General features: G+C 36.7%; 1 protein-coding gene across 1 annotated transcript in view; it reads right to left on the bottom strand.

The window, feature by feature from the left end:
- Positions 1-12,712, bottom strand: part of LOC130105954 (CD209 antigen-like protein C) — a 56,062-nt gene extending 43,350 nt beyond the window's left edge. Inside the window, exons 1-3 of the mRNA XM_056272142.1 lie at positions 12,604-12,712; positions 6,947-7,246; positions 6,728-6,831 (exon numbers count right to left, since the gene is read on the bottom strand). Of these exons, the coding sequence (XP_056128117.1) occupies positions 6,728-6,831; positions 6,947-7,246; positions 12,604-12,712 (513 nt within the window). The remainder of the gene's footprint in view (positions 1-6,727; positions 6,832-6,946; positions 7,247-12,603) is intronic.
- Between the last annotated feature and the right edge of the window lie 1,589 nt (positions 12,713-14,301).

Below are 14,301 nucleotides of genomic sequence, written 5' to 3'. Positions count from 1 at the left end.
TGAATGAAATTTTCAATTATTAGTATGCCCTTTTGTTACATTCCCCTAACCGTCTAGGGGTCGGGAGGGGAGTTAACAAAGAAAAAAAAAAAAGGCGAGAACACACTTCAATCCTCTGTCCCAGAGTGAAGAAAATACACCACTAACCACTCGGTGAATTGCACAGTTTTGAAAACGAACCGTAAATGTTGTTTTAAGGACATGTTTGTGCATGCCGGTAGACAGCCACTCTGAAGCGCTCAGAGGCGATTCTAAAAGAGTCAAAAAGTCGAGACAGGACCCATCGTCAACATTTCAGTTCATCCAAAACAAACTAGAAAATATATTCAAAGCGCTTAATACCGGAATGATCCTTTAAGCAAGAACAGCCAGAGAAAATGTGATCAGATGATATTGGTTACATGATAATTAAAATAAATTATCATCATAGTGGTCTGATTCATTGATCATAATCAGAGTTTCTTCTTTGCTTATATAATTGTCAGATAATTATTTTACTTTATGATGGTGAATATCTTTATTTCTGGTTCCCTTTTTAACAAATTATGCGGTTTTAAGACCACAAACTCACTAAAGCAATTCACCCAACTATAGCAAACACTGATAACCAAATAGTGAACACCAAACATTTTCAATAAAACATCAACATCTAAACCTCTGTTAATTCTCAATAAGAGCTTCTGTAGACGTCTGACAGAAATAAAGTGAGTCTGGTTAGTAATAAGTGAAGCTGGTAATGCTGTTTGTGGAGTTGTTTAATCCTCCTCTGCTGAGATCTTCACAGATCTGTTAGTGTTTAATGTTGTGAGGTTTGTGGGTCACCATTGTGCTGTATTTAAAAGGGTGAAATCTATTGCAGCCATTTCTATTAACTTATTTGTTAAGTTGATGTTTTTATTTTATTTATTCAGTTAAAGGAGTCATAATGTAGTATTAACTTTGATACCCACGCTCTATTATAGTCATTTCATGCCCTTCTAAAAAAGAAAAATTGGAAAAAAATAAACACAGAGCTCGTTTGACCCTTATTTCTGAATTTATTATTTTCTCGCGAGATCTGATGCGAGGTTTTGGCTGTCGTGGACGGTCATTTTAATAATGCAAATGAGGGGCGCGTTGATTGGTGGCAGGAAGGAGGGGGCTTGGCACCGCAGGTAACTTCAGCATATCATTCCAAAAAGAGATCATGGCGCAAGTTGCTAATGAACCCGACCTGGCCGCGACCTACGGGATTCAACCGTATATGGCCCAGTCCCAAATGGCACACTTCATGTGCACTTTCGGTCTTGTGGACTTACAATGGCTGCCTCGTGCGCGTGTCCGTTAAGTCCGTGAGACCGCAGTGTGTCCCATTTGTCATTTTTAGATCTCAGAAGGGTGCTCGCGATCGCCCCCTCTGCGGTCAATTTGCACCCTTGATGCGCACTTTTGCCGAGCCCGCGCTGATGCGGACTCCACAGCAGACTTCTTCCCGACATTCAAAGCGGCGTTACGTCGCGAAAGTGCGGACTCAGAGGAAGACCGCGAGTGCTTAGGGTTCCATTTGGGACAGGGCCTAAGTTTGAGCCAGACTCTGAACCAGAGCTGGAAACGGAAGAGGAACAACAGTCAATTGAAGGACGTCTACATCAACATGTCTCTGAATGGTAAAGACCATTTTTTTGACTGAGACATACATTAACATCAGTAACGAGCTAAAACGTTTTTTTGCTATTTTCTCCCACATAAGTTTAGCTTTAATTTAATGTAGATTACATTAACGGAGATGTAGTCTACTTTATTTTCAGTTTACAGTGGTTATAGAGATTAACGTTTGCTATAATGTGTTGTTTTTGCCTTTTTTGACGTTGTGGTTTTTTAGATATTTAATAATTTTCATCTGCAGACATGTAACGTTATGTTTTTCTTTATGTTTATTAATTCTTGACTGTTTTTTAAATTTATCTATCCTTATCACATACATTAACCGCATTAGTAGTTAGCTGCTGTTTGTTACACAAAATATAGTAATAAAAACACAGTCTTACCGTTTCAAATTCAGGCAAGTCCCTGATTGTTGGAATGGCACCTTTTTCCAAACGTAGCTTCGATGCCAACTTCGCCTGATATTGCCCCAAATTTGTAAAAGATTCTTTTGTGAAATGTTTAGCGCAGACACCTAACGTTGAGCAAGTTGAGATGGTTGTTGGAACAGCGTCATTAAAAATAAATTTCATCCACTTGTCCCTTGTAGTTTGGTCAGTTTTGGGTAAAGAAAAAACATTAGAATGTGGATTATGACAGTCAACCACAGAGCAACTCACGTGTGCACTACGTTTCTGCATCTTTCTTGACTGAATATGATGGGGAGAGGGGCAGGGCGGGCCTCCTCTGCGGTGTCCATATATGGTATATCCGGCCCCGTCTTGACGTCAAGTCGGGGGAGAAATTGAAATCTCGTATTTGAGTGCGCGTGCACGTTGGCTAGTTTAAGAACCCTGGGGTAAACAAACACTTCACTTTTGAATATCGGCATCCCGGCCAATGTATAATCGTTAGTCAATCATAACATACATTGATTCTCATGGAAAAGTGAAAATTGCACATTATGACTCCTTTAAAGCAACACCAAGGAACGTTTCCTTAGCGGTCGCCCTACAGGTTGGAAGCGGAATTGTCCATTACTGCTGTCGTAAATAATTTAGTCTTTCGCAGCCTACGGTCGCACGCGCACGCTCGCTGTTTATCCAGCACCGGCTTTGGAATCAACAATGGCAGACATCCCAACCTGCAAGAAGTCATTTCAGGGAGGTATATCTTGGTGACTGGATTGTTGACGGGGGGGCGGGTTGACTCACGCTATGTAACGTTATGTTATGCACGCAGTATGTTCTGTCTCGCATGCGCGCTCTAGATTCCGGCAGATTTTAACTAATTTGCGGGCATCAGGGAGACGCTATAGACTTGGGAAGTCTGCAATGGCCATAGACAATTTGAGGAAGGGGTGGGGGAAGTGACGTATGCCGTAAAGCAGTCAAGTTTTGTAGTTCTTTTTGTGCACGGGTTACTACCCGAAACCCGAAGTTACATAGTGCGAGTAAAAGCGATACAGACCACGTCAGGCTATGGAAGACGTGTCATTTAACCTATTGTAAGTCGATGTACCATCACAAGGGTCTTGTAAATATATTATGAAGGCTGAAAAGTTCCATAGTGTTGCTTTAAGTTTCAGTTTAATAAATAGAAATAAAATGCATCATTGTCTCAACACATGTAGAGTATGTTTTTATATTAGAAACTTAAGACTTTGAGTAAAACATCCTTGAGAATCTTAAGGCAAACGTTTTCTAAGTACACTCAACTACATTTTACAGTGTGAATATATTGTAAATATATTTTTCAATATATGAAGAGTGGCAATTCCTTATGTATTATTAAATATGCTGTAATATATAACGCAATATATTGTTTGATGTATTTTTCAGTATATTTATACCATATAATGTAACTCCAGTTTCTTCTTTGTGTTAAATCAGTGTATTTGTCCTGTAAGCTGCTTATTTAATTCTCATTCTAAAACTCTCTGTATACTCATACTGTATAATTGAACATATATTGCATATTTAATATACTGACTCAAACACACTAAAACAGGCTGAACTGGACCTGTGTGTTGATGACTATAAACTGGAAGTGAATGATGATTTACATCACTGTCGTGTTCAGGGACAGAGAGGATGATGGGAAATAGAGATTGTGGGACGAGGACTTCCTGTTATTAAACACAAGTGAGTGACAACAGGAGATTCACTTTTCGCTTTTCTCAGTAGATGTCACTGTTCTACCATTTTCACTATGATGGGATGTATAAATAAATACCTAAAACTTTCTTATTGTTACTAAAACATATTTTACATTAACTCAAGAAGTCCCCCCAATGAAACACACTGCAGGCCTTTTTCTAAAAAAAGTTTTTAAAAGTTATTCAAAGGGACGGTGGTGGGAATCTGTAGTAGCCTAAAAATCAGTCCATTGTAATTGATCAGTTACTCAGTAAGACCAAACAGAAAATTGCAAACAATATAGTAACATAATTTGAATTTTACAATGGGACTCGATCTTGGTGCTGCAGGCATAAAAATGAATGTTAAATGATAAATGTTCTTCATTACCATCACTTGTAAGAAACTTCTCAGCCTCTCCTGAACATAGACGCCTTTCGTTGCTCAAAAACAGGTGTTGTGTCGTGCATTGCAAACTGGAGTTGGAAGTTTATTTGACACAAGTATCTTATGAAAACACATGTAATGGCAACTGACCATTTTATTCAAAGAGAATAACAAATGAAAAAAAAAAAGATATACACAGCAAAATCACCAGTGTTAAATTAACACTGCTCAGTGTTTATATGAGTCCAGACTCAGAGAGTGTTAAATGAACACTGAAGCAGTGCTAAAGTTAATGAGATAATTAAGTGATTAATTGAGTGATAATTGAGCATTATCGAAGACACCTGATGTTAACAAGCAGAATCACTGAAGGAGAAAACCGTAATTGGTATGTTACCATTCTGGAGATCAGTGTTTGCTTTAGTTGGGCTCTTGACCCTTAAGTCTTTAACTTTAGTTCTTTGTTTGGCTGCTGTACTTGAGTTATAACAGCTAGATGAACAAAGAGAAGAGGTGATTTGATGGTGTTGGTTGTGTTTTAACATTATCATTATCTCACAATCATTTGACTTGATTAGAGCCCAATTTCTGAGGTACATTTACTTTATTGATTATAGCAGCATTGTCCTTGAAAATCATAATATTTGCAACTTTTTCAATGTAATCCAAATAATTTCTTAAAACTTAATCACATACAAAACTGTTTTTTTTTTAAGCAGACATCAAGAACCAGCCTGTGACTCTCAACAATGGTGACAATTATAAAGCATTTTGCAGTGTATTCTGGATGCCACCAATCAAATCTCATTCATGGCTCCCATCATGCATTGCTGCATGAATAAATAATGAGCTTATGTTCAGAGGTCATCTGTTTGTCACCATTGTTGAGATTCATACGCTAATTCTTGATGTCTGTGTGTGCCTACCTGAAATACTTTTTAAGGTGTTTTTTTAATGATTTGATCATTTTGATTTAATTGAAAAGGCTAAAAAAATGCATACTCTACAATGACAGTGCTGCTATAATCCATAAGGTAAACTTAACTCTGAAATTATGCTCTCAATGAGTTCAGTGATTCAGGCCAACTATTGATTATGTTAAAACAACCAATACCATCATATCACCTTTTCTCTTTGTTCATCAGGCAGGTATAACTCAGGTATAGCAGCCAAACAAAGAACTAAAGTTAATGATGTAAGGGTCAAGAGCCCAACTAAAGCAAACACTGATCTCCATAATGGTAACATACCAATTACGATTTTCTCCTTCAGTGATTCTGCTTGTTAACATCAGGTCGTAGATAATGCTCAATTATCACTCAAATAATTACTTCATTATCTCATTAACTGTAGCACTGCTTCAGTGTTCATTGAACATTCACTGAGTGTGGACTCATATAAACACTGAGCAGTGTTAATTTAACACTGGTGATTTTGCTGTCACTGTCAAATTCACAATAAAAGACTATGAATGTTGTTCCTTCCGCTCATGATTTTCTATTACAGAAATCTATTAATTACTACAATTAAATAAAATCTGACATGATTCCATAAAATGATAAATCGTTAATATTGAAAAACACATAAAATGTACAAAAAAAACGTAACAAATTAAACCACAAAATCTTAATTATTTTAAGAAATTAGTTTTGATTACATGAACCTTCACCAAAAATGCAATAAAAAAAGAAAATAAATTAAGCTGAAAAATATGGGTCAAAGCATTATTAAATATCATGAAGATGAAGGAATCGATGTTAAAGGGATAGTTCACTTTGAAATTAATTTTTGATATGTTTTAGCTTACCTCAAGGGCATCCAAGATGTAGGTGTCTTTGTTTCCGCAGTATTATCAATTTTGTTATTTTTTAGGTCAAACCTAACACAAACCGCTCGTTTCGTGTTTTAGGCCATCAATGTGTACTTACATTTACGAGTCATTAAATCATGTTTAATTTGGACTTCTCTGTGCGTGCTCTTTGAGGTGGTGACCATAGACCTGCATTATATGACTGACAGACAAGAACGGTTTGACCTAAAAATATCAAAATTGAAAATACTGTGGACACAAAGACACCTATCTTGGATGCCCTTGAGGTAAGCTAAAACATACCAAAAATTAATTTCAAAGTGAACTATCCCTTTAAGTCTCACAAACCCATTTCCTCATTTCTGAGCATGGCAGATCATTCCAGTTCTTTAAAGGGTCTCTGGCAGAATTCAGTTCAACACAGTCCTCATTTGTGCCATGAAAGCTATTCGGCTCACCGCTGGACCAAAACCTGAACAAAGTGGATCAGATTCAGTTCCTGTACAGCTCTAAAATATAAGAACTCGGAAAGCAAATTTGAGAAGATGAATTTACAAACAAATGCACACTGAACGCAGAGTGTTTTATCACTTACCCTTGTTTCAGTGTTGAATTATCCACCCATTTCATGATCCCCTCAGTCTCAATGTCAGTCAAACCAATCCACACTCTCTCCTTGACTAATGAAGTTATGCGCCTCTGTGTGTGAATATAAACAGGAGTAAGTGTGATTCCTCTCATTCATTAACAGTCACTCACACAATCTCACCTGCTTCTCTTCAGTGTTGATAATGACCAGATCAGCTCCTCGATCTCTGCAGAACTGCCTGCTCTCAGACCAGCTCATCGACTCACTGGATATGAAGAAAAAACCTGGACCACACAGATTTTCATACATAAACACTTTTCAAAACTGTAAACATATACAGTAAAGATAAAGAGAACTAGAAAAAAAGTAATTACTTAGACAAAGCTGTTGTTTACAAACCTCGTTTAGACACTTCTCTCGTCAGTTCCTCTCTCAAAGACGTGACTCTGGTCTCTAACTCCAGTTTCTTCTGACTCAAAGAGCTGAAGTTGTTCTTCAGTTGGTCTTTTTCAGTCATTAGATCAGTGTAATTGTCCTGTAAGCTGTTGATAGTGTGATTGAACTCTTCAACTGTGTTCTTGTAACTCTTTAACAGGCCTCTCTCTGCTGTGATGGTGATGTACAGTGTGATGAAGACCAGCAGAAGAACACACATGAGCCCGAGACACACTGTCATCAACACCAAACACCTGCTTCCTCCTGACAAACAGAGACAACACACACATCAGTGAATACCCTTCCTATTATTAGAAAAAGTATTAAAATCAACCTTTTAATCTACATTTGTCTTCAGAAAATATGCTTTTACAGTATATTATTTTACAAGACAAATATTTCTTTACGGTAAAATATCTAAAGATGAGCATATCGAAAAAGTATTTGTGTATAAGTGTTAATACATTAAATATAAAAGCAGAAACACTGACATTGTTCTTTGAAAATATATTTGAACTTGTATTAGTGACACCTTTAACAACATCATCTACGACACCATCTGTGACATCATCTCTGCTTTAAAGTAATTTTCTGCTTACTGCGCTTTTCATCTTTTCCTTCATCCTGGCCCTTATTCTGTGTTGCAGGTCCAGTTGTGTTCTTAACATCTCTGCGTTCAGGATTTTCACAAACAGTGTCTATTTCCATAGTTTGCTATTGTGTTAGACGGTATGTCTACACAGATGAGATGTGATCTTCAGAATTAGTTGTGTTTTTGAAATGCTGCAAACTCTATTCTTGTTAAAGGCCAGTGTGATATGAAACCACTTCTTGTTTAAAGACTTGCAGACCAACTTAAAAACTCCCTGCAGTTTAATACTTCTGTGTTTGTGTATTGTACATTCAACCACATTTTATCAGCTTCAAACAAAGACCACAAACTCACTAAAGCAATTCACCCAACTAAAGAAAACACTGATAACCATATAGTGAACACCAAACATTTTCAATAAAACATTCTAACACATCTAAACCTCTGTTAATTCTCAATTAAACTTCTGTAGACGTCTGACAGAAATAAAGTCAGTCTGGTTAGTAATAAGTGAAGCTGGTAATGCTGTTTGTGGAGTTGTTTAATCCTCCTCTGCTGAGATCTTCAGATTTAATGTCTTCTTTTCTCTTCAGTTGATTTCATCTAAGGCTGTGACTGAAGTCAGTTGTAGTTCTTGTGTTTCTGCTCCTCTCTTTTTCTGTTCTCTTCTTTCCTTCAGTGATTCTGCTTGTTAACAGGATTATTAAGGCTGAAATTACTCCATATTTAATATACACAGATTGTGTGGCTCAGATAAGGTCCAGTTCTGGTTTATTTATTTACTCTTGACTGACATGTGGCATTGCTATGCAGAGGTGTAAAGTCCAGGTTCAGAAAGTAAAAGTCCTCCTCAGTATTTTATTCCAATCACCTGGATTTGATCTTTAGCAGTTTTTCAGTCAGGAGACAGAAATCAGCTGAAATCAACTGTCAATCAGTTCATGGCTGGAATAAACACATGGCAGGACTTCTACTTTTTCTCTATTTCTACTCCTACTTTATACACCTCTGGCTCTGAGCAGTGTTGATTCAACACAGGGGATTTTGCTGTGTATATATCTTTAATATAGATCAGTGAGTTTTCCCAAACTATGTCCATCAATTCACTAAAGTCAAGGTATGGCAAGTTCAGAAAACATCATAAAATCCTACAACATCAGTCCATGTCCTTCACATTTAAATTCCTCCTGAACATATGAATCTATATACTAAGTTAAAAGTTGACTATATAACAAACCTGTGCAAGACAAATGTAATAATTCACAATCATTAGGAAACAATGGCTTTCATCCGCTTGGAGTTTATTTACTCCACAACCTATTCTGTGACTGGGATAGTTCACACAAAAATTAAAGTGCCCTTTTTAGGTTTTCCAGATATTACCTTTCATGTAGTGTGTAATATAGTATGATAACTTCAGTCTGATAAATCTGCTCTCTGCTGCCCCTGCTGGACTGGAGCAAATATAGCCATAGTGCAATAAACAGACTTAGATGTTAAAACTTCATGCTGATTTGTACTCGGCTTTCGCCAAGATAAGCAACAAACACTAAGACGTAGCTTTACAGTAAACTATGCTTCATCCATTTACACTTCTTTCCATATGGTGGTGTGACTCCCCTTCTGTCCGGCGTTAACGGCTGCAGTGTACTTGGCGCGTCAGCACACGCGACGGCTGCAACTACAGGACCAGCACGACAACCGTCTGGATTGAGCCGAGTAGGGGACATCTCTATGGTCTTCAAGTGGGCACCTTCCGTCCTCAGTGTTTCGTCGACTAGCCCACGACACCTCAAGAGGGCTCGACAGTGACTCTGGCGTCCCAGAGTCACCCCCCTCCGTCCCCCACTCAACTCAGCGAAAAACAAAATGCTGAGATAATAATGTCAACTGACCATTTTATTAAAACAGAAGCAGTTCAAAAGCTGTTTCGCAGACACTCAATATCAGAATAACAGGGTGAATCAGAGCAATCTGGGTGTCTCTACACTCAAAAAAATGATATGTTGGCTTTACTTAACTTTTTTATGTAAACAGGTTCCACCGGTTCCACATAAGTATGTTTCGTTAAACAAACATAATATGTTCATGTAACTTCAACATCATGGAATTTGGTCATTTTAAGCGACCCAATTAAACTCTGAGCTAATGAGTTAATTAAGTGAATAACTGAGTGATGATTGAGCATTATTGAAGACACCTGATGTTAACAAGCAGAATCTCTGAAGGAGAAAACCGGAATGTTTAAGTCACCATTATGGAGATAAGTGTGTGTTTTAGTTGGGCTCTTGACCATTAACTTATTATCTTTACACTTTGTTTGGTTGCTGTACATGAGTAATAACAGCCGGATGAACAATAAACAAAGGTCATCTGATGGTGTTGGTTATGTTTTAACATAATCATTTTTTCACAATCATTTGACCTGAGTCACTGAACTTATATTAAACTGAATATTTTAGTTAAGTTAACCTTTCGAATAATAGCAGCATTGTCATTGTAGAGCATACTATTTTTAGACTTTTCAATGAAATTCAAATGATCAAATCAATAAATAAAAAAGAAACTTCCTAAAAATATTTTGAGTAGGCACACACAGACATCAAGAATCAGCCTGTGAATCTCAACAATGGTGACAATTATAAAGCATGTTGTAGTGCATTCTGGGTGCCACCAATCAAAACTCATTCATGGCTGCCATCATGCATTGCTGCATGAATAAATAATGAGCTTATGATCTGTTTGTCACCATTGCTGAGATTCATATGCTGATTCTTGATATCTGTGTGTGCTTACTTAGGAGATTTTTTAAGAAAATTATTTTTTATTTCTTGATTTGATCATTTGAATTTCATTCAAAAGCCTAAAAATAGTATGCTCTACAATGACAGTAAGGTAAACTTAACTCAGAAATTGGGTTCAATATAAGTTCAGTGATTGATGTCACATGATTGTGAAATAATGATTATGTTACATCACAACCAACACCATCAGATCTCCTTAGTTCATTGTTCATCTGGCTGTTATAACTCACGTACAGCAACTAAACAAAATCTAAAGTTAATAAGTTAATGGTCAAGAGCCCAACTAAAACACACACTGATCTCCATAATGGTGACTTAAACATTCCGGTTTTCTCCTTCAGAGATTCTGCTTGTTAACATCAGGTGTCTTCAATAATGCTCAATCATCACTCAGTTATTCACTTAATTAACTCTTTAGCTCAGAGTTCATTTGGGTCGCTTAAAATGACCAAATTCCATGATGTTGAAGTTACATGAACATATTATGTTTGTTTAACGAAACATAGTTATGTGGAACCGGTGGAACCTGTTTACATAAAAAAGTTAAGTAAAGCCAACATATCATTTTTTGGAGTGAGACTTCTGTACTTTACTGTGATTTTCACATCAACACTTCAGGCCAACAAAGAGACGCATAACAGCTAGAAGAATGTTTATGTTAACATCTGCTTGTGAGCAAGTTATGAACACATCAGATGTAAGTGCAGAATTTCACATGAAAGCAGTTAATGATTAAATAAACTGACAGTTTTAAAAGACAGGAATCTTAATAATGAATTATGTGATCAAAATAAGACTTATTCCACAAGATAATACATGTAAAAGCATGACAGGAATGGATGAAATCTATTTCTCACAAATACATTTGATCCTCTCTGAGCAGAGGTAATCATGCCAGTTGTTCACGCTGTCTCCTTCAGGATCAAGCATGACGCAGTCCTCATCTCTGCCCCAGCTATTCGGCTCACCTTTTAACCAAAACCTGAATAAAATGTGTCAGATTTTTAATTATTCAGAACTCCAAAAGTTCAAGCAATCTGAATCTTTTGATGGCCGTATAAAAATAAATAAAAATAAAATACAAACAAATAAACCCACAGTGGATTTATGTGAGTGTTTTAGCACTTACCCTTGTTTCAGTGGTGAATTATCCACCCATTTCATGAACCCCTCAGTGTCAATGTCAGTCAAACCAATCCACACTCTCTCCTTGACTAATGAAGTTATGAACCTCTGTGTGTGAATAAAAACAGGAGTAAGTGTGATTCCTCTCATTAACTAACAGTCACTCACACAATCTCACCTGCTTCTCTTCAGTGTTGATAATGATCAGATCAGCTCCTCGATCTCTGCAGAACTGCCTGCTCTCAGACCAGTTCTTCGACTCATTGTATATGAAGAAAAAACCTGGACCACACAGATTTTCATACATAAACACTTTTCAAAACTGTAAACATATACAGTAAAGATAAAGAGAACTAGAAAAAAGTAATTACTTAGACAAAGCTGTTGTTTACAAACCTCGTTTAGACACTTCTCTCGTCAGTTCCTCTCTCAAAGACGTGACTCTGTTCTCTAACTCCAGTTTCTTCCGACTCATAGAGTTGAAGTTGTTCTTCAGTTGGTCTTTTTCAGTCATTAGATCAGTGTAATTGTCCTGTAAGCTGTTGATAGTGTGATTGAACTCTTCAACTGTGTTCTTGTAACTCTTTAACAGGTCTCTCTCTGCTGTGATGGTGATGTACAGTGTGATGAAGACCAGCAGAAGAACACACATGAGCCCGAGACACACTGACATCAACACCAAACACCTGCTTCCTCCTGACAAACAGAGACAAAAACACACACACACACACACACACACACACACACACACACACACACACACACACACACACACACACACACACACACACACACACACACACACACACACATATCAGTTAACAACCAATTCATATTATTAGAAATATAGGCTCAAATCAAGCTTTATCTTAAGATAATACACAGGCCTTTTTAACAAAAACATTTATTCTTTGATAATGATAGCGGAATATCTACAATAAAAAACGCAAATAACAACATATGTTGAAAAGTTAAATAAAATGTTAATACATACCATAATATGCAGAAACATGAACAAATTGTTCTTTGAAAAAAGTTACGTTTCTCATTTCCTCAAAAGTTAACAACACCATTTCTTCTTCAAATGAAACTTTACTTACTGCACTTTCCATCTTTCCCTTCATCCTGGCTGTGATTCTGTGTTCGAGCTCCAGTTGTGTCCTTAATATCTTTATTTTCCACATTTTGATAAATGTCCTCTAAGTCCATAATTCACTCTTATGTCTGACAGCAAGTGTTCACAGATGAGCTTGAATGATAGTCATGGTTTCTTTTAAATAGCGCTAACACTAAACGGGAAGTGGCTATTAGTTTAGACAGAGAAAAATACTTTCATTCCCACAACGAAACTCTCTGAAACTCTGCAGAGACTCAAACACCTTTAAACAGGACTTACTTGACCTCTATAATGATGGCAATAAACTGGAAGGGAATTAATAAACGTTTTTAAGATGGGATGAGAGGATGATGGAAGGAAAAACAGAGATAACTATTAAACACAAGTGGGTGTACATAAAAGTTTTCAATGTTCAAATATCACAATATTTAGGGTTGGAACAAGTCTCACAAATCCCTTTTATCACATGTTCAATACAGTTCAATACAACGTCCACTTTGGTCATTTGGTTCACCTTTGAGCCAAAACCTGAATATATGTATGAAACTTTAAATTATTTGGACGCCCTTTTTAATTTATAACTGTCAAATTGATTTCAGTGGAATTGCGTTACAGAAATAAAAGACATAAACACATAAACATAATCCAAAACCCCGAACCAATCGTGACAATTACAGACCCACAGTTTTATTCAGAAACCAAACAATAAGAATAATTATATTTCTATTTATTAATTTGGCAGAAAGCAATTAAAAATGAGAAACATCACAAGCAATATTATGCAAGAGCCAACAGGACTAACATTATCACAACAGCATGTTTCAAGAATATGCTAAATAAGGTACAGAAGTGAAAGTGCAGAAAAGTATTGTATTTATATGTATTTGCAGTTCAAGTTAAGTTGTTGCAGAACAGGTGTGATCTTCAGAGTGATGAGTGTTTTCACACCAGTGCTAACGCTAAACAGGAAGTTGTTTCAATTCACACTGGCCTTTCCCTTCGACAAGAATACAGACTTGCAGTCCAACTTAAAATACTCCCTGCAAACTCACACTACTGTGTTTGTGTGTTGTACATTCAACCACATGTTATCCGCTTCAAAAGCCAGCAAGAGGAATCTGTGATCACTCAAATAAACTCAAGCACACTTAAACAGGCCAAACTGGACCTTTGTGTTGATGATGCAGAAACAGAAGAAAGTGTCTGAATCTGATGTTTCTGTTCCTCTCTGATTAATTCAGTCTGATAAACCTGCTCTCTGCTGCTCCCTGCTGGACTGGAGCAAATACAGCCATAGAGCAATAAACAGATACAATGAAATATAAAATAAAAACAGAAATACAGTTTATAATAATAATGGTTATTGACCATTTTATTCAAAGCAAAAGCAATACAACTCAAAAGCAGTTTCACAGACACTCAATACCAGAATAATTGGGAGAATATGGGAGACTTTAAACTTCTATATTTTACTGTGATTTTCACCTCAACACTTCAGACCGGCAAATGAGACGCATAATAACAGCTAGAAGAAGGTTATGTTGGCATAGATCTGCTTGTGATGGACAAGGTGTGCCACACTCTCAGATTACCCGGTTCACCCTGCTGATGTTTATTATAGTAATATTTTTTTTGTTGTTGTTGACAGTTTTATATTTTTCTATTACGTGAATTTCCATTT

Source organism: Rhinichthys klamathensis, unplaced genomic scaffold (genome assembly GCF_029890125.1).
Source record: "Rhinichthys klamathensis goyatoka isolate OS25496 unplaced genomic scaffold, OSU_Roscu_1.1 h1tg000330l_1, whole genome shotgun sequence".
Lineage (NCBI taxonomy): Eukaryota > Metazoa > Chordata > Actinopteri > Cypriniformes > Leuciscidae > Rhinichthys > Rhinichthys klamathensis.
This window is presented reverse-complemented; position numbering and strand designations above follow the sequence as displayed.